At 40.0% G+C, this 20,471-nt stretch overlaps 2 protein-coding genes across 10 annotated transcripts in view; one reads left to right on the plus strand and one right to left on the minus strand.

Moving 5' to 3' along the window:
- Window positions 1–4,095: 4,095 nt before the first annotated feature.
- Window positions 4,096–16,525, plus strand: faxdc2 (fatty acid hydroxylase domain containing 2). The gene is made up of 9 exons (XM_026182759.1): window positions 4,096–4,224; window positions 5,232–5,275; window positions 6,875–6,972; window positions 7,493–7,596; window positions 8,794–8,915; window positions 11,550–11,755; window positions 12,185–12,290; window positions 14,358–14,524; window positions 15,676–16,525. Exons 1-9 carry the CDS (start codon window positions 4,200–4,202, stop codon window positions 15,830–15,832), a joined length of 1,029 nt encoding a protein of 342 aa, XP_026038544.1. The 5' UTR covers window positions 4,096–4,199; the 3' UTR covers window positions 15,833–16,525.
- Window positions 16,526–16,790: 265 nt separating this feature from the next.
- Window positions 16,791–20,471, minus strand: part of larp1 (La ribonucleoprotein 1, translational regulator) — a 55,591-nt gene continuing 51,910 nt past the window's right edge. For all 9 annotated transcript variants that reach the window (XM_026182753.1, XM_026182752.1, XM_026182749.1 and 6 more), the window contains one exon: window positions 16,791–20,131. In XM_026182753.1, coding sequence (XP_026038538.1) covers window positions 19,907–20,131 — 225 coding nt within the window. In that variant the 3' untranslated portion in view covers window positions 16,791–19,906. The remainder of the gene's footprint in view (window positions 20,132–20,471) is intronic.

The raw sequence follows: 20,471 nt of genomic DNA on the forward strand, positions 1-20,471 counted from the left end.
AAATACTAAAAGACTACACTGCTGATATAGCACAATGTGTCATGTAATACAGGAACGGAGTCATCCAAAGGAATTAATGCAGTTGCCAATTTCATCAGTACAGGATATCATAAAATGTGTCATAAATGCATTAATTAAACAATTTAGAATCATAGCCAATAGAAGAATAAAACAGCAATAAATCTTCAGACTACAGATGAGAGAAGCTCCTCCGGGATGTAAGAAGAGCGTCACCTCTCTTTCCACATTTTCTACATTTGATCCGCAGAAGTGTTTAAAGCATATATTTTTTACAGTGTGCCGATTGCCTGTTTCACAATGATTGGTGATAATAAAAGGAGCCACATGTTGCTGACAGATCTGAATATCTTCTTGATAAGGGAGTATTAAATGATAACTGCACGAGCAGTTACAGCACGGAAAATAGGGGAAAGTGCATGCACGTGCATCCTGTAGACATTCATGTCATCTCTGTAAAGCTGCAGTGTTGTACATGGAAGTACAGCATTGTGAAGTTTGACCACCCCTCATTTGTTCATATTTTGCTAGAAAATTTTAAAAGATTTAGAGATTTATTGAAAAGAGTGCACATATACATGGAAATGCATATACAGAGAGCTTTGCAACGAGCTTGAAAGTAAATATTTAGTACCTTTATTCTTCGTCACCATCTGACATTTGTTAGGCCGCTTTCTTGTAATTTCTTTATGTAGTGTTTAGGAACAGTTCTCCGGGCTTCTTAAAGGACATCCAAAGCTCTTCTTTGGTTCTTGGCTGCCTCGTGTTCTATTCTCTATCAGCTGCTTCAATAATGTTGAGGTTCGGGCTCTGGGGAGGCCAATCCATGACTGATAGCGTTCCATTGTGTGTTTTTGGTTTTTCTACACTGGCAGTGTGTTTGGGATCACTGTCATGCCAATTTTGTAATGTCAATATTAACAGGAGGCCTCATTTTTTTCTAAATGATAAAGCAATGAAAGAAATCTAACAACATGGCTCTTTGGACCTAAATTGTGATGAATAAATGTTTAAAACTGCAGAAAAAGCTCTGGTAGCTCATCACCAGCCTACCCAGTCACAGTCATTCACAGAAAATGTATTATCTATTTATTTATGCATTTATTTATTTATGTTACTGTGGAATCATTGTAAAAACCTGAAATATATAAGTAATTGTTTATCTCATTCATAATTACTTTGGTGCCATGTGAATGATCACGTGGGAGATCTTTATTAGTAGCAAAAGCTGTAAAACTTGTGAAAATACAGTTAAAGGTCTAAAGTTTATGCCTTTCATCACATTTTCCAAAGCCGTCCTGTGGGACAGATTGGAGACAATTACTCTTGTAACTTTCTCCCGACCTCCTCCGTACATGTTGATGTGTTGATCCAAAAATGTTACATTTTGATTCATCACACCGTCAGACCTGCTACCACTGATTTTTAGTCTGGCTCTTTTGTGATTTGCCATACCTCAGCCTTTTCTCACTGTTTCCCTTTCTTAAAAATGGCTTCTTGAAAACCACCCTCACACTTAGATCATTTCTGGTCTACTAAGGCTTCATTGTAGATTTAGATGGATCTACTGGAGGGTCAGCTGCATCTCTCAGGTCATATTTAGGGCCTTTGCAGGATTTTTTTCTCCATTTTTCAGATACTGTTTATCTATTCCAGATAGTTTTTTTAGGTCTGTCTTTTCCCCTTTTTTGCACTCCACTTGTCCAGTTTCAGCTAATAGTTGTTTGGAAATCACCCTATTGGTACAAAACCACTATTTTATTCCTGTCAAACTGTGTTACCGTTGGTATTTTTCATAGGTTCAACTAAAGAAAGTACAACCAAATCATATAGTAACAAAATGTCTAAAGATAAAATTTAAGATGGGTTCTTGACTAATTTGTTATTATGTCCAGCTATAACACTGGTTCATCCCTTGAGTTTTTTTGTTTGTTTTGTTTTAAGCGATAAGTCTTAAAAAACACTGATATAAAAATTGGATTGAAAAAGCAGCCACAGTCCACAGAAACCAGGTATGCTTTTACTCTACTGGACCTTTGAAACCTTTGAAAGACCTTCAAAATGCAAGAAAGATTCATCACACCATCACACAAATGCCAGAAAGACTGTTGCACAGAACTGTCCTTCCAAACTGAAGGTTGGACTTTCAGAGTTAAAGCAATACTTTGAGTGATTAGATAACAATATACTTTGCCTTTAGGATATTTTAACTATAATTGGAAGAAACAAAAGGGATAGTTACAGGTGCCGTCGGTGCAAAGCCTTACCTGTTATCTGTGCATTATAGCTTTATTGTTGTTCAGGCGAGGGGTGGAGCAAAGGTACGACCACAGCCACCACAGACTAACGTCTCACCGGCCCTCTGACCATTTTACACAACCAATGGTGAAGCACATTAGGATCAGCAACTCACAGTTTACAGTAGGGAAAGCACAATGTGTACAGCATACAGACCCATAGTGTAGTACAGCATTTTCAGACATACCACTAACCTATTAGGAGATGCTTTCTACAGTAAAACACAGCCATACCATATGTGAATATATTTAATATTTATGCACCATTCTATCAAATACGCTTTTGATGTATAGAACTTCAGACACATTTTCCTAAAATCTCCTTTGGAAATTTAAGCATCTCCACTAGAATGTCAACTGGAACTGCCTGCTGGCGCTGTTAGGAAAGAGCATGGCTCTGAATGAAGAGTTGAAGATTTTAATTCAGTTTGAAAGCACAGCTGAAAGAGTCCCAGGTCTGCGTTCACTGAGCTGTGTGAGCGTGAACGTGGCTGCACTGGTTTTAAATGGTTGGAGTTTTCTTGCATTAATGAAATGTTTGTTTGTTTTTTATGCTTTTTTTTTTTAATCATGTGCTCCCATGCCCCTGCAGTTTCTCAGTCATCTTGGTCATGGTCGTCTACAGAGTTCGAACTAAGAAGACAAATGGAAGAAAAATATGTGCTCTTAATTTGCAAATTATTATTGTTTTTGTTCTTGTTAATATTAATTTTTTAAGGGTTTAGGTCAAGTTCAGTTTTTTCCATTTTGGGGGGGATCTTACACATTTAGTTATTTTATTTCATTTTATTTTTTTGTTGAAAGCTAATTGCCAGCCTATTCATTAAAAGCTCTTTTTTTGGATCTTGGCTGCCTTTTGTTCTGTTCTCTGTTAAGATGATCTCACTGTTCAGGTTAAGGTTCAGGTCCGGGCTCTGGGGAGGCCAATCCATGACTGTTGGTGTCCCAGTGTGTGTTTTTCTATCTGGGTATGCTTTTACTCTACTGGACGTGTGTTTGGGATCACTGCAGACTATGGTGAAAATTGAAGCTGCTGACAGTCAGATGCCTTCCAGATGGTATTGCATGTTGTTTTCAAATCTGGGCTTCAGTGAACAGTAGATAGATCAAATGAAATTCCAGATGCATCTCTCAGGTCCTGTGGGCTTTGAGCTTTTCCTGTTTCTTAAGGACATGACTTTCAGATGCTGTTCGTTTGCTGTAAATAGTTTTTGGAGGCTTGCCATTTCTTTTTTTGTCCTCTATTCTTTGAGTTTCCTTGTTTTGAGGACACATCGCACACCATGCTGAAAAATGCATATTAGCGTTTCAGCTAATAATTGTTTGGGAACAACCTTGTGCAGAAATATATTTTTAGCTCGGTTAAACTGTGTTCTTTGGCATTTTTTGCACATTTAACTGAGGAAATGAGAATAAATGATGTGGTTTATGACAAGCTGCTAATAATAAAGTGCAATAAAGATAAATGATCCTGCAGTGAACAGTTATTATCATTAATGATTAATCTGGTGGTTGGTTTCTGTTTTTCTCGGCGAATCCAAATGAAAAACGATTTCCTAAAGACGACAATTTTATCGTGTTGAACAAAGTACGAAAATAAAATATCCAAGGACTCTGACAGCGGTATTCACTTAATGAGACAGCTATCTAATGCATTGGATCACAGCACTGACCGGACTCCGCTGTGGTTTCAACCTTCACCTGGATCTCACGTGGACCGCAGGAAAAAAACACACCGAGCAGGAAGAAGTCTCGTTTTCCGGGCTTGGGTCAGCTGACCGGGAGTCAGCCAGTGAGAAGTCGCTGGCTGTTGTAAATAAACTGCTTCTTTCCAGAGCTGCTGAACAGCAGCGGCCAGTGCGGGACTGTGAGCAGCGGGCAGACATGTCGGTGGAGACAGCAGCCAGCGGTAAGTCACCGCAGACTTGAAGCGCTAACGTCAGGTCAGGTTTGATCAGCGTGAAAAAGCCATTACTAAAACTGGGCACAGCCGTCTTTTTCCTCACCTGTAGGCCCAGTGATGCATAAGCAAAGGCACCTGGTGCGTTCAGGTACACGCAGTTCAGCTCGCAATATATAAACTCTGTATTACACTCCTGTAAGGTGCACAGCTGAGCATCATCTCAGTTGTATTAACGATTTTTTTTAAATATTTCTTTTTAGGATTACATGCCTGTTAGTTTTAGTTGAATAATGGCGTTATAATAATAATATAGGTCACCATAATTTGCTCGTGATTTAAACTGTGATTAAAAAAAAAAAGTCTGTGAATGATTGCTGTGAAAGTAATTATTAGTTGGATGGATGTTTGTGCTTTTACACCGTTACTGCAAAAAGAGATGGGCCGAGTGGATGTAGGGCAGCCTGATCCCCAAGAATTTCACTAAAAACGTCCACACTCTAATAATAGGATTATATTTAATCCTCCTGTGGTACAAATTTGCACATGCACTCGGATGATTACTCTACAATGGAAAGATACAAAGAAGTTTGAGACAAAAATGTAAATGTTTTTGAGAAATGACAACATTTCAAAGAGAAACTTAATCTCTCAAATGTAATCACAAAAATGTAATAAAAAAAATCTCCTGTTATCAAAGAGTCTTATTTTGAAGGACAGCTGGAGTTAGACCACTTTACTTTTCCAATAAACCTTTTCGCTCTGTAATTAGTTATTTTGAGATGGTACACTTCCTTAGGAGTTTTTGCTTCCAGAATCATAGTTTGATTTTTTCTTCACTTTAAAATGTGCTTCCCTGGCAATTACTGATAGATCATAGTTCCTTACAATAAGCGCCTTGAGGTATCTGTTGTTGTGATTTGGCACTATGTAAATAAAACTGAATTGAAATTGAATTAAATATTTGCTGTAGCATCTACATGTTTTAACTCTTGTATGTAATTTTGTGTTTGCAGGTGCGAGGGAAGCTGAGGAGAGCAGAGGAAGCAGCGGCCGACAGGTAAGAACAGATCGTCCTTGCAGCCAAACACCTTGCTGTTATCACCATTCAACTGAAAAGATTCACAAACGGACAAGGCGGCAACACAATACAGCGAGTCATCGACAACACAGGCACAACCCTCGATCCGTTATACATTACATGACTTTTTTTTCCCTCTTAGCTGTCCGATGTGAATTGCTGGATTACTGCTCATCTGTTTTTGGGGAGGTCGTTGTTATGTGTATGTTATGTAATGTAATTTTGCCAAACAACTGCAGATACTTTGATGCGTGCAAAGCTTCAAATGAAACCTGTCTCATGTTGCCCTACATATCTCTATATTCCCCCCCGGGGCTGAAGCACACACAGAAGCTGATGTTTGGCAAATCCTTTTAAAAAAAAATCAAATCTGGATTTCTCACCTTCCCTGTGGGCTAAATACAAGTCAAATTTTAGCTTATTCTATTAGTTTTCTGCATACACTACTTGTTCGTGCATATTTTTCTAAATCACATCTTTAAAGGTTTAATTTTTATTTTTATAGCTGCAGCCTGATGTGTCTAATTAAGAATCTTTCCATCTGACTGCTGTTTTTAAACCGTGACTCCACCGAGACTTGCCCTCTTTGCTGTATGTTGTTGACAACAGGCTTGACCTGATAGGCACGTTCCTTTTTTTTTTTTTTTTTTTAATTTTTGAATCTATAGAGGCAGCAAACAGACAAAAGCAAATACTGGATTGTGTGTATGATCGTGAGAAAAGGAGTGTTTTGATCAGTGAAGCGGTAGAGACGGGTTTTGTTGTCACGTGGAGCAGAAAAGCAAAATGAGTGTAGCTCACAGGGAAACGATAGCTTAGTTACTCAGTTTTCAGAAAAAATATATGGGTAATAAATGTAGTAAGCAAAAATGTCACAATAAGTGCACAAGGAAGCATGGGTGTATTTGCATCTTCATGATCATGATTGCATCTCTGAAAACGACCAGCTGAGGCGTGAGACCAGCACGGCATTTGTGTGACATTGTTCTCTCTGTTGTCGTGGCTTGGATGAGGGCAGCTGAGGTGAAAAGCTGGCATTTTAGAGAGTCTAGTGAATGTGACATCAATCCTTGGGCTTACTTCCTGCTGAGTGAACTGATCCGCATTTCTCAGTGCAGATGCATTTTGTCAGAGTCATCGTGCACATTTTCTGTGTAAATAGCTATATTTAGACCTTTCTAAACAGGTGTAAAATAGTGTTATCCTTTAACTGAGATGCTCTTTATGATGATTGAAAATGCACTATAAATGTACTGTAATTGCCTAAGTAAAATACACAGAGAGAGTTTTCAGAGTCTGACTGTTTCCCCTCCTGCTGCTTTGCATTCTGGGTTATTAACTTCAGGCAGTTCCTGAAAACCCCACACTCAACAGGAACCACTCAGATCCACAGTGTTCTCGTCCTCCTGGCGAGATAGAGGTTTCAGTAACAGTCTCGCTGTTGTTTTTGAGACATTTCTGTATCAGGAGAGGTTTCTGTGGGGAAATGCTAATATAGCGAAACATCATGAGATTGCATTCTCATCGCCGAAGCAACAGAGGGCTTCACACAACGCTGTTTCTTTTTCTGTCTCCCAGGAGGGCCCCGGAGGACTGTGGGACTCTGTGAAGAAAGCCGGGTTTGTCATTGGATCTGGGATCTTATTCTTGGCTGCGTTCGGGAACTCACTGACATGGTATGTCACATTTGCAAAACAACAGTTTGCCCTGACATAAACTGGAGGAGTGGCATTGCCAGGTTGTTACGTTATGCATAGTAGAAAGAGGCAGGCGCTACATGACAAGGAGTTGGACCCAACAGATGAGAACTGGATGGGAGGAGTGAGAGCAGGATGGTGCAGAGCCAGGACTGGATAGACGAGGACAGGACAGTACATGTTAGGCTGGTAAAGGGTGTAACGAGAACACAGCATTACATGAAATTACAAATTTCATCACCTGAAATTATGTAATGTGTACAAGTATTCAGATTGGAGTCTTTGCTGGACTAGTTGTAGCTGCAGTTGTTTGACACACTGTCCATCCCTGGGTGTTTTTATTGGTGGTTAGATTTTTGTTTGGAGGGGCTGCTGGAAAGGAGAGAGCATGCAAGCACAAGATGTGTAGACAAGTGTGTAACGAATAGTTTCCACAGAGGTTTGTTTAACACGTAGTCAGTTTTGTGAATTTAAAACTGAGCTGTAATTCCTCCTTCAGGCACCTTCAGAGATTCTGGGGAGCTTCGGGAGATTTTTGGCAGAACTTGTGGACCAAGTTGTACGTGGCATACGAGGGCCACGACGCTTCTTTGTTCTTCCTGGGTAAGAAATAAAACCAGAGTGCAACATTGCAAATGACTGTGGATTTGCAAGCACTGCAGACTGCTTTAAACATGCAAATAACTTAAATGACCTCCTTTTGTATCATATCATTTAGGTGGTTTCATCAATGCATAGATTTTTTCCCCTATATTTTGGACACATAAGGTCACATTAGCCAGCACAGAGGAAAAATCATGTTTGTGGAGCACTAAGAACACATTAGTTCAGATTTCTCACTTGCTGTCTCACAGCGAGCAGCTTTTGCACAATAGGTGGTTTACCTCATTCAGATGTTATCTAGAGTATGTAGGACATAGGATGTGTGCTAGGTAGGGTATGTATTTTCAGTTCAGTGTTTTCAGTCCACATAACATCACACTATAATAATAACATCACTATAATAACATTATCAACTATAATATAAGAATTGGGCGACCGTGGTTCAGGGGGTTGGGAAGCTCATCTTGTAACTGGAAGGTTGCCGGTTCGATCCCCTGCTCGTTGTGTCCTTGGGCAAGACACTTCACCTACTGGTGTTGCTCAGAGGTGATGCTAATAATGCGAAAAAAAAGTGATATGGCGGCCTCACTTCTGTCAGTCTGCCCCAGGGCAGCTGTGGCTACAACTGTAGCTTGTGAATGTGAGAGTGAATAGTTGAATTGTAAAGCGCTTTGAGGGTCTCGAAAAGCGCCATATAAATGCAATCCATTATTAATAATAAAAAGACCAGTTATCCAGAATATCAAAGAACTGGATTTGATATTAACTAAATACTATCAAAGCTAAAAACTCAACACACACCACGCATGAATTGATTCCCTTGTTAAGAAAGCTATCTGGACCTGGATTAGGGTGTAATGATATCATCAAGGGAATGTTTCCATTAATTTTAATTAATGAAAATAATAATCTCAGTGAATCATTCCAAAAATCTCCAGATCGAGTGATTAAGTTTTGGATCGACTCCAAAACTGAATCACTCCTCACCGGCTGGAGCAACACCTTTGGTGATATAATTTAATGCAAACAAACAAAAACAGCAGGGTGCACAGTGATGATGTCATTGTGGAAGATTTTGCCATGGATTTAACTTGAAATCTCCTCCTGATGTGTTTGGAGTTGTGCGTAAATGAACGCATAATGAAGGCCCCGGTTGAGTTAAAGGTTCTCTAATAGTTATCTTATTTATCTCCATAGGGACCATGCTTGTTCCCACTCTGGCCTTTTGGGGGTCAAATGCTCTCCTGCTGTGGGTGGACATCACTGGCACACCGTCCTTCATCACCCGCTACCGTATCCAGTTGGACAAGAACAACCCAGTAAGCTTTTTTATTTTTTATTTTGTTTTATCTGCACTGTTACTTGTTTTATTTTTTCATGCCATCTACATAAAATGTACAAGCTTATGATATGATCACATGATATCTTTTTTTTTTAAGTGAATATGAGATTTAAAAATGAAAACAATTACATTTTAATTTTGAGTCCTGCTATTGGGCATGCTGCTGTAGGCCGCTGCTCTACTTAAAGATCCACACCATGCGCGTGTGTGCAGATGTGGTTGATAACATCTGCAAACGATGGGGCTCTCCACATGCCCGTCTGACCAAAGTCCTCTAACTGTGTTTGATTAACAGATGTTGTCAGACACCGCAGAGATAAAGAGGGGCATTACTGATAACCAGGGGTTACTGTGAAAAGTGTCCTTGTTAGTGATTGTTTTTCCAGTGCACAAACTGGAGACTCACTTTACCCAAATGAAAAAGACTTCCAGTTTATTGTTTTCCCCCTATTTTCTCTCGTTTTCCCATCAGAGAGTGTGTTATCGCTTCAAAAATCCCTCCTCCTCTGATTTGCATGTACTCAGTGGAATTTGCCGCTGTTACAGCTTGACATATATTTCTGCGGCCCTTAAATTTTATATCTTTAATGATGAGGTAATCTGCGAAAAGCTGCTGTCACAGTGTTTCTCTGTGACTCCGAGCAGAAATACTGCAGGTCAATGATCGAGAATAGCTGTCTGAACTTGGGATCTACTGGTCATAAACAAACCAGGATGTGCTATAATGGAACAAGATTATAAAATTGGGTAAAAGTGCTTGTGTACTTTAAAAAGCAATATAACTGGTTAAGAATGATAAAATTATATGACTTTATCAAGTAATGTAACTGTTTATCTAAATTATCTGATCAATGTGTCAGAGCCCATGTGTAGTGATCACACATTTGCTTTAGAAACTGCTAAATAACAAGTGCATGTCACTGGTGAATGAGTAGAGCTGTAAATTTGAATGTATAGTCACACTATCTCTAAGTGTAGGAACATTTATTTATGTTAAAATTAGCATTTTGTGGAGCTATTTACACTAGATGATAAAAAAATCAATGTAATCTACTATAGGTAAACAGCTAATTCAGCATGATAGTTATCTTAAGGGACTTTATACTATAACGCAAACACCCTGTAGATTATAGGGAACCAATGTTTCCCTTGGCAACAGTGGGGAGAAAAAAAGGCCTTTCTAAATGGAAGAGAGCCACACTCGTGGAGCTATCTGCTGCAGCTGGTTCAAGTAAAGGGAAAAAGATGTCAAATAAAAGAACATTGAGAGAGAAAACAAAGAGCATTCGATAAAGAGTCTGCACAGAAACAAAGTCTGCTGTTCAGAGAGCGTGTGTGCGTGCATGTTATGGAAAACACACAGATGTACAAAAGGTCAGTGTAAGCTTCAGAGACACACTGTTCTCACACTCTGGAAAGTTCATTATGACATGGCATGAGTTTATAACTGGGTTCCAAAGGTTGGAGGTAAAAGGGTAAATTAGCTGATACAGATATCCACTCAAAGACCACTTTATTAGGTACATCTTGCTAGTACTGGGTTGGACCCCAACAGAAAGGCCTTAATTCATCATGACAACAATTCAACAAGGTGCTAGAAGCAGTCTGCAGAGATTTTGGTCCATGCTGACATGATTGCATCACTCATGCACATCCATGATGAAAATCTCATGTTCAATCACATATCCAAAGCTGCTTTATTGGATTTTTAAGATTATTATTAAGATCTGGTGTGGAGGCCATTTGTGATGTGTGTTATCTTGCCGAACGCAGCCATTGGAAGATTGGTACAGTGTGGCCATAAAGGGATGGGCATGGTTGGCAACACTACTCATCTTGCTGATTTGGTACCGAGGCACTCTAAACATGCTGAGAAAATGTCGTCTAGGGCTTTACACCACCACCACCAGCCTGAACCGTTGATACAAGGCGGGATGAATCCATGCTTTCATGCTGTTTACACTGAATTGTGACCCTTCCATCTGCACATTTCTGTAGAAATTCATACCAGGAAATGCTGCTTAATGGATATTTTCTCTTTTTCACACATTCTCTGGAAACCAGTAGATTGGCAGGTTTCAAAACACTTTATGCCTTATTCAAAGTCTCTTCAGTCGCCTTTCTTCCTCTTTCTGAGAATGAACTTCTGCAGATCATCTGAACCATGGATAAATGTGTAAATGCACTGAGGCGCTTTCATGTGATTGGCTGATTAGATAAGTGCATTAATGTGGTTGGACGGGTGTACCTAACAGGGGATGTCAGATGAGTATAAAGACTTATTTATAACACACTCTGCAGCATAAACAGAAACAACAGTATGGAAAAGGATAAGACATGAAATAAGAATATATATCAAGTATTAAGTGAAGATGATTAAATATGCATGATAAAGATACAAATAGAAAGAACTGGTCTGACCTTGTTATTGGTCGTCCTTTTAAAGAGAGAAGCTTTCAGTTTTTAATGTTTTCCTCTCTTTATGAAATAAAAAGTGTCTTTCAAATGAACGCAGTGTCATGCCATGTAAATTACATTTGTCAGTGGAAAGGGAAGCTTGGTAGTTTGAATAGTTTTGATACCTCTTTTGACCTCTTCATTTGTCTTCCAGGTGGATCCAGCTAAGCTGCGCCAAGCCTTGAAGTGTGTCCTCTTCAACCACGTGGTAATCTCCGGGGCCATGACTGTGGTTGTTTACTACCTGATGAGCTGGAGAGGAAACCCCTGTGGCCCCGAGCTGCCCACCTTTCACTGGGCCCTGATGGAGCTGGCCGCCTTCGCCATCTTGGAGGAGATTTTCTTCTACTATTCACACAGGTAAAGAACATTTATTTTTTACTTTAAACACCCATGACACATCAAAATGAAACATGCAATCAGTGGATCGTTGGCAGTAGATGACATTTCTTCCTCATTTCAGAGATGGAGGCGATTGTGATGTTAACACTACGCTGATCTGTGTTTCTTTCATGTGCGTGCAGTCACTCTGTTTTATAGTTATATACTGTTTTAATTCACCATGTTAGATTTTTAGCGACAGGACATGGACATTAGGTGCGATCCGTATAAACATTGTTTGTAGACTCACCCTACATAAAGCAATGCAGCCTGCAACATCGTCTATCAGCGTTAATCCGATTTTTCTTATGTGAGCTCAGAGCCTTTGCCAGCGCACAGTACAAACCTTGACGCAGGATAGGGTGCAGTCGTTTTATGCGTTCATTTTGTTTGTTTGATTTTCCTCAGGCTGTTCCACCACCCCAGCCTCTACAAGCATTACCACAAACAGCACCACGATTGGACCGCTCCCATCGGTATTGTTTCCATCTACGCTCATCCTCTGGAGCACGTGGTGAGCCTTCCTCTTTCTCCTACTCAACAAAAAGAAATGAACCGTTTCCCCTGTGAGTGTCAAAGCAGCTGGAACTATCTCACGTAAACAAAACAGATTCTTATTTATACCTTTAGGAATCTGGTCAGACCTGATCCTGAAAGAACTCTCTGCACTCTTAGCACAGTTAGAGCTGAGCGGATTAGTCCCTGAAGCAGAGGTGTGGACTCGAGTCACATGACTTGGACTCGAGTCAGACTCGAGTCATTAATTTTATGACTTTAGACTTGACTTGAAAAAATGTTCTAAGACTTGGGACTTGAATTGGACTTGAACCGGTTTACTTGAAAAGACTTGATATTTCACCCCAAATATAAAATTTAACATGCATATTATATAGAGATTGAAAATGTGACGTCATTCAGGGGTAAACCGCAAAGAATTCTGGGAACTCGTGGCAAGAGGTACTAGAGCACGCAGGTTTTCAATTGAAATCAGTTATACAGCGATAAAAAGAAACACAAAAAATGTCAAGAAGCTGTTGTATTATTAACTGCAATAGCCGGTCGCATGACAGCCACGGGAAGCCGACGGGTAAAGAGATCGGTTGTTATCGGATTACGTCGTTGAAGAGAAATTGTTCGAGCCATGTTTCCGAAGTAACAAAGACGCGACGGATGGCCTGGATTGCAGCCATTCAAAGATCAAATATAACGTCCCAGAACACTCCAGCTCACAGGTTAGTCTGCTCCAAGCATTTACACGAAGGTCAGTGTTTTTTAGTAGTTAATACGTCATTTTCATAACATAATTAGTGATATAGGTTACAAGCAAGTCTGGCGCTGAACAGAAATTGTCGCGCTATGCTCCTTTATTTATTGTGCATAAATAGTGAATTGTCCTGACACAATATTGTGTTTCGCTTCTGTTATTATGGTACATTGACAAAAACATATACTTTTATTCACAGGATAAAACTGGTTTTTTGTATCACTAATTGCCCAGTACGATTACAGCATACAATATTGTTGTCACTGCTACATTTCTGTGATGGGTACCAGAAATTATTTCCACTACTAATTAATTACCGTTGAGCTCAAAGGTCCTATTAATAAACGGTTAAGGAATGTGTATTTATGAAGACGATTTGTGAGACTGGTAAACTTACCTTTGTTCGTACGATGGTCTTTCGTTCTACACGGTGCATTTCAAGGTCCTGCACCCATCCGTCAGTAAACTGTACCTGGGCTTGTTGCAGTGACCGGAAGTTACTAAACTTCATGAGTGTATGCACTCACTCCAAGAAGCGTATAATTATAAATATGCATATAAATATGCTAAGATGAGATAGCTGACTTCATCTAACTAGCAAATGTTGTCCAGGCTACGTTGGTGATACAGTTTTTTTTAATGTGTATGATATTTTTGTCATGCGATTTTAAAGCCGGTCCTACAACCGCATCCAAGAATAACATGCAGCTTATCTCAGAACTGTCGGTGAAAATTATTCTTGGAGCTAGGTTTAATTGAGCTGCATTTTAAAGAGGTGCAATTTCACAATTTGTGTATATTTTCTAAGTTCACTATTTTGTCATGTGTTGAGAAAAACACAGATTTAAAAATTACATGGTCTAATATTTACATTTAGCATATAACTGCAACATTCTTTTTTTTTTTTTTTTTAAAGACTCGAAAGGACTTGAAATTCAAAGTTTCAGACTTGTGACTTGACTCGGACTTTTACACCAGTGACTTGAGACTCGACTCTGACTTGCCTGACATTACTTGAGACTTGCAAAACAATGACTTGGTCCCACCTCTGCCCTGAAGTATCCCTGCTGGCTCAGTGATTGCCACTGTAGTTGATATTTGTGTTAAACAGCAAAAATGGATCAAACGTGCAGATACAGATCACACGTGTACATTTGCTGTAAATCACAGAGACTATTTCATCTTTAAATATGCAAGAGAAGAATAAAAGAAAGAAAGAAGAATTGATAATTCACACCTCAAACTCTCGCAGCACTTTACTTCTGCTAAGGGTAAGTGTGTTTCTGTTAAACGTACTGGATTGTTCTCTGCTGTTAGATCTCCAACTTATTGCCGGTGGTAAGCGGGCCGGTTCTTCTGGGCTCCCACGTATCCACCACCTCCATGTGGTACTGCGTAGCTCTGGTCAGCACCACCATCTCCCACTGCGGATACCACCTTCCTTTCCTGCCTTCTCCTGAGTTCCATGACTTCCACCACCTCAGGTGAGTTTACCTGTCCTGTCTTACAGAGGTCCTGTTCTGTTGTTTTGAAGGTGATATCTTAGAAATGCTGCTTAAAAGTTTCTTTAACTGGTGCAAATGTTCAGTTGGACTCAAACAGGATGTCACACAAAAGTCTGCTGGAGAGAAATAATGATGACTTTGCAAATCCGAAAGGTCAAAGTTCACAGTAACTCGACCGGATGGGAAGGCGGTGATGCTGGTACAGTTATCTTGTTTAGATAAGACCCGTGAAGGCACACAGAACCTTCACGTGTGCAAAGACTCGGGTGAAGCTACTCCAAAAACTTTTACCTCGACGAGATGAAGCTGATAAATGTATAACTTTGAAAAGGCAATGTTATGTACTGCACTTTGTACACAGTGTTACTCATACAGGAGAAAGTAATTATGTACAGTCTGGGAAGTCTTTCCATGTGGCTTAATATGGCATAAGCAAGACACCAGATTAAGTAAAAAATATAGTATCTTGGTGTTTATGCTTGTATGACTGTGTGACTCTGAAATGATTTTTAATAGTTAGTGGGACAGCACTGTAGGAATAATCCACTATCATTGGACAATTAAATCAATGAAAATGTCCCATCAAGAGGAAGACGAGTAACACTGAGTTGGGGAAGATGCCAAATTACAGGAAAATGCACAAGAGTATTTGTTGTGGCATGCACTCTATAGCTGTAATATTGTAAGCAGAGATAATATAATAATACAGAGAATTCCCCAACAATCAGCTGAAACCCTAAGAGCAAGCACCTGGCGACAGTGGGAGCTAGAAACTCCGTTTTAACAGGAAGAAACGTCCTGCAGGACCAGGCGATGACCGGAGGAAGAAATGTTACTGCGTTTCCCCACATTTATAAATTCTATGCAAATGTGAGTTTGCTTCACAAAGCAGAATGTAAAAGCTTCAAATTAGTATCTGAGTTTTCACTTTGATACACAACAGCACTCATTGTGCAGTGCAGTGAGGATGACAAACTGAAGTCCACTATTATTCAGCTTTTTATAAGTTTCCTGTAGTTGAGTTGTTTAAAACTTAAATCTGAATTTGAAAATTATTATTATTGGGGCAATTGTTTCTAATTCTGCTTGGTGGATAACTAACAGTTGCCCTCACTTGTCTCGGTTTTCAGGTTCAATCAGTGTTTTGGCGTTTTCGGCATCCTGGACAGGCTCCACAGCACAGACAGCAAGTTCCGTCAGACCAAACAGTACGAGCGCCACACTCTGCTCACCAGCTTCACCCCGCTGAACGAGAGCATCCCTGACACACAAAAGAAGGGCCAGTGAGGACTGCAACGGTCGAATCTTATGCGGGGATATGTAATTCCCAATCGATCTTAAAAACGTTGATTTTTTTTTTTTTTTTATATTTTGAATCTTCAGTCAAGTTTGACTGTCAAAGTTCGCCGAGCCTCTGCAGTCACCCACCTGACTTTTATGTGCTAGTGTGTGGTCATTGCACTATAACATACAGATGTGATTTTACTTTTAAGCTCTGTTACCTGTTAATTTTTAACAATAAAAAAAAAAAAGAGAGAAGTCAGGATGGAAACAAGCTTTTCCTTTTTCTTGTCCGTTGTCTTGACATTTGCTTCATTTCACATCTTTGAGTTTAGTCTGAATTACAGTCATCGGTGACTTAAGCTACAGCACATTTGAAGTCTTTCTGTGATTAACGGGGTGAAAACAGGAGTGGACCGCACTCTGCAGTCTCACTATTTGCTGGCACTCGTTCTGAATGCATTTTTACTTGTACCCAACTGTTAAACCGTTTGAGGAAACCACTACAATTACTTGGTTTGGACAACAAATGCTCCCTCGATGGATGTAAAAGAGGCGATATTATCACCGCAAGAGCATGCAAGACAAATGTGAATGTTCCTGTTTGATGTATCTTATTGCAGTTTTAAATGTAATCGTTAATTTCTAATGAATTCTTTAACTTTTTGTAAGTTTAGTAAAAGCACTTTCACCCATTCAGACTCTTCTGTTGCGTTCACTGACCACTGGGACAGACGAGAATCTGTATTCTTTGGCAAATGACAAGCAATTCCTTTGCACTTTGCATATCTGTGGCACTTATACTTTCAGAATATCAATGTCTTTTTGGATTACCAAAAAAGTGATTAATACAAATGTAACAAATGTTCTGATAGAACTGTTTAATATTAAAGTATTAAAAAAAAAGCATGTGGTCTTTCTGTGGGTTTCATAGACAATAGGAATGATCACATGACACCTGGTGTTTGAGGTTTTTTTGTGCGTTTTGTGGGTTTTTTTCTTTATTAAAGGAAAAGCATAATTACTACAAATTACAAATAACACTAATAGCGAATCACGTCAGCCTACAAAGCAGATATTATGAATATTAAATGTTATAATACAAGATCTCATTCAAGTATTTTACATTTTTCCATTTTATATATTTTTTTGTTCCTTTTTTCCTCGTTTTCATCTTTTTTTTCCTCATGACAAGCCTAGGATACTGTAATGTAATGAACTATTGATGTTCATATACAGTTATTTCTTATTCATATGGCTTTATGGAATTTTGTCCTCCCAGTCTCCAGCCATCATAACCAGCCATATTCCTCTGAGCGACATCACATCTTGCTCAGTTTCCTCTCTTCCTTCCATACGTCCATCTTTTATCCCGCACAGCTGGGAACTCTGACCAGCTGAACAGGCAGCGCCCCCTAGAGTTTATATGGACAGCAGCAGTTCAATGCCGATAGAGATGGATGAAAACTCCCAAAGCACCTGAATCCCCTCAAATGTCCCGAGACGAGTGATGATCACATCAAAGGCTTTGCCGGCTTTGGGAAATGAGTTTTCATTTCTGAATTATTTCATAGCTCATTTTTTTCCTCCTCTCCAGTAAACACTTTGATGTTTCAACTGAAACTGATCCAAATCTCCCTGAAGATAAAAGATTAAAGGGGAGGGTGGGCAAAAAATAAAATAAAAAGCAAGTACAGCTTCACTTTGCATTTAAATACAACTCTAAATTTAAGAGGAAGAAACTGAACAACATAACACTGACAGGACAATGTGACATCCACCTCTGGGCCCCCCCCAAAAAAAAAGAAAGACAGGCACAGGTGTCTGATGCAGTTTCAAACTGAAGTTATGACTGGAGCAAACATTAGCTACAAGCACTCAGTAGGTCAGCAGGAAACACTTCTTCCCACATGTCTATTTGCACATGTGCATTTTTTTTTTATAATTTCTTTTAACTAGAATTTGATGAACTTCTGGTTGAGTTCAAACCCAAAAATCAAAGAATTTTCTTCAGTTTTTTTAGACTTTGCATACATTCTAATTGTAGAAAAACTGAAGGCTGCATAAAAGAGTAATATTAGAGATGTTTCTCTCATCTTCACTAAAAAGAAAATATCAAATCAACTGATTTCAACATGAAACACTAGAAGCTTACACATTATTTTTCGTTTTAAACATTGAAGACCCGTTGACGCCCTGATGTCAACTTTCCCTTTTGCGATGTGAGCTACGTTCCCATTTCTGTTTTTATATCAGCCCGACACAGAGCGCTCCTCCAGCATTACAACACTACAAACACTGCAAATTGAAATTAAAATGCATTAAAGATAAATCATGAGACCATTAAAAAAAAAAAAAGTTAGAGTACGTACACATGTAAGGCAAATATATATCTGTACTATAGACAATAAAACAAGAGGTGGGGAGCTGTTATCTTTTCTGTTCATCTCTCAAATTTCACATTTACACTCGTGGAGGAAGAGTCGCTCTTCTGCTTGATATCATCAGATTTAATAGTCCTGTACGAAGAGTGACGACTCAACAGGTTGTGAACAAACAATCCAGTCCACAGTGAGGCAAGACGTCGAGCGGTGCGTTTTCTACTGAGCGTGCCCACGCTGCTACATCAGTACCTGCCTGTCCGTGTTTTTGCCTGCACCTTACGTTTGGATCCGTGTGAGAACCAGGAAGCGGTGGCGGGCAGCTCGCTGAACGTCTTAGCATCGTTAGTGTCTCCACCCAAAGCACCTGCGTCACAGGACGACGGTCCTCTTTGTAACCATCGCCTCTTCAAGTAATCCAGATTGTAATGATTTCCAGTCCTGTAGCGTCACTGATGATCAACTGATGGATGGATGGATGGATGGACAAACGGATGGATGCAGCTCATCTGACGGGAAGGTGGAGGACGACAGAAAGTCAGGTAGCACCCAAAGGGAGAACCCCCCCAACTCTCCATCACGTTTAAGTGTTTTATTTTATTTTTTTCGCAAGGGGTGGGGCGCTGACAAACTTTCACCAGGTTGACGTGTTTCAGCACAAAAAGCCACAACTTGCAATCACAGCGATGAATTACAGGACTTGTAACAGACCAAATGACACTTGGAAGACAGATGAAAGGGGACTGAGGGGGATGGAAAATAAATTTGGCAGAGAGCACCAACTAGTGGCCTCAGCTGGAAATGGTGGTGAGATATATGGGTGACTGATGCTGTACAATCGACAATAAGGTGGCGGGCACAACTTAGAAGCAGTAAAACCATTAAAATAAGGCAACTTTCAATGATCTTGTCCATAGCAAGGGGTTGATGCAAGTCTCTCTCTCTCTCTTTTTTTTTTTTTTTTTTTTAATCATTTGCTTCCTTAAATATTTTCCCCCTCCAATGTGCAGCCATAAGGTAAATTATTTTTTTCATATATTAGCCCTTTGAAAACTCTCAGGGCGCTGCGGATGAAAAAGTTAGTTGCTCGGTTCTAACCACTTTGGTCCGACTGGATGTCAAAGAGCAGTACGGCCTCCAGCGGGCCGTTACTGGGGCTTGTTTTTGCGTTTCTTTTAGATGCTCAGTCTTGTTCAAACTATTTCCACATCTCAAATTCCACTTCGTGCTGAAGAAATAGTCATCATTAATCTGAGATTTGGATGAGGGATCAAAGATCTTTCAACCAGCAGGACAGTGACGATCAAAGAGGGTCCCAGAGACAGGGAGGGAGGGGCCAAAAACAAGGAGGGAAGAAAAAAAATTTTTTTTTTCCAGAATGTTAAACCTAAACCATCCGGCGAAGGTCTGCACAAGTGTTTTGCAATGGATGGGTTTGTCGACCCATCCATTGCTTGCCTCATTAAGACAAAAAGTTCAGAAACCTTAGCAGTGATCAATAAACCGAGGCATATTATTTATTGTCTCTCTTATTTATCAAACCTTTCACAGGCGCAAAAACAAGGGGAAAAAAAAGAAAAAAGATATCACATGCTTGAAATGAAGAGCTGGATGCCCCTCCCCCTCCTGTGGCGCAGAGAGAACCGGCGACTTGCAGACTTGGTTAATTTAGTCTGTGTGGGCCAGTGTGTTTGTGGAGTTACTTCAGTGTTTTGGCATTTGATGCGGGATCAGCAGTGGGAGCCGGGGCTTTGTGGCTGGTAGGTTTGGCATCATCCTTGGCTGTGGGAACCTGGGTGGTGGTGGCGTGGGTGGGGCCTGAGCTGGCCTGACTGTGGGGACGGCTGGAGGGCTGAGAGGGGTGCCGGCGGCGACCATCCCCACTGGACGAGTGTCTTCGGCGACTTCCTTCCTCCATAGGCGGCTAGAAGCAGAAATAATCGTGTTAGATAACACGCCTAAGGCAACAACATGCTGCGCTTCAAAAAACCCTTTAAGCTCTTATTGATACAAACAGGAGAAAACTTGAAGCACGTAAACTCCTGATAAAACAGATAAAACCTAGTGAATCAGCACCAAGGACAGTATCTGTTTCCGTGGGACGCCTCAGTCAGTGAGATCATGATAACAGTATAAGGAAACATGCAAACAGCTTCTGCTGCTCAGGCTCAACTCCATTTACACATTTCACTTGCATCCATTTGGTCCGACTTTCTGTTTTCCTCCCTGTCAGTAGACGCATTGTGAGACCATCATCCTAAATC

The sequence above is a fragment of the Astatotilapia calliptera genome, chromosome 10, assembly GCF_900246225.1.
Source record: "Astatotilapia calliptera chromosome 10, fAstCal1.2, whole genome shotgun sequence".
Classification (NCBI taxonomy): Eukaryota; Metazoa; Chordata; class Actinopteri; order Cichliformes; family Cichlidae; genus Astatotilapia; species Astatotilapia calliptera.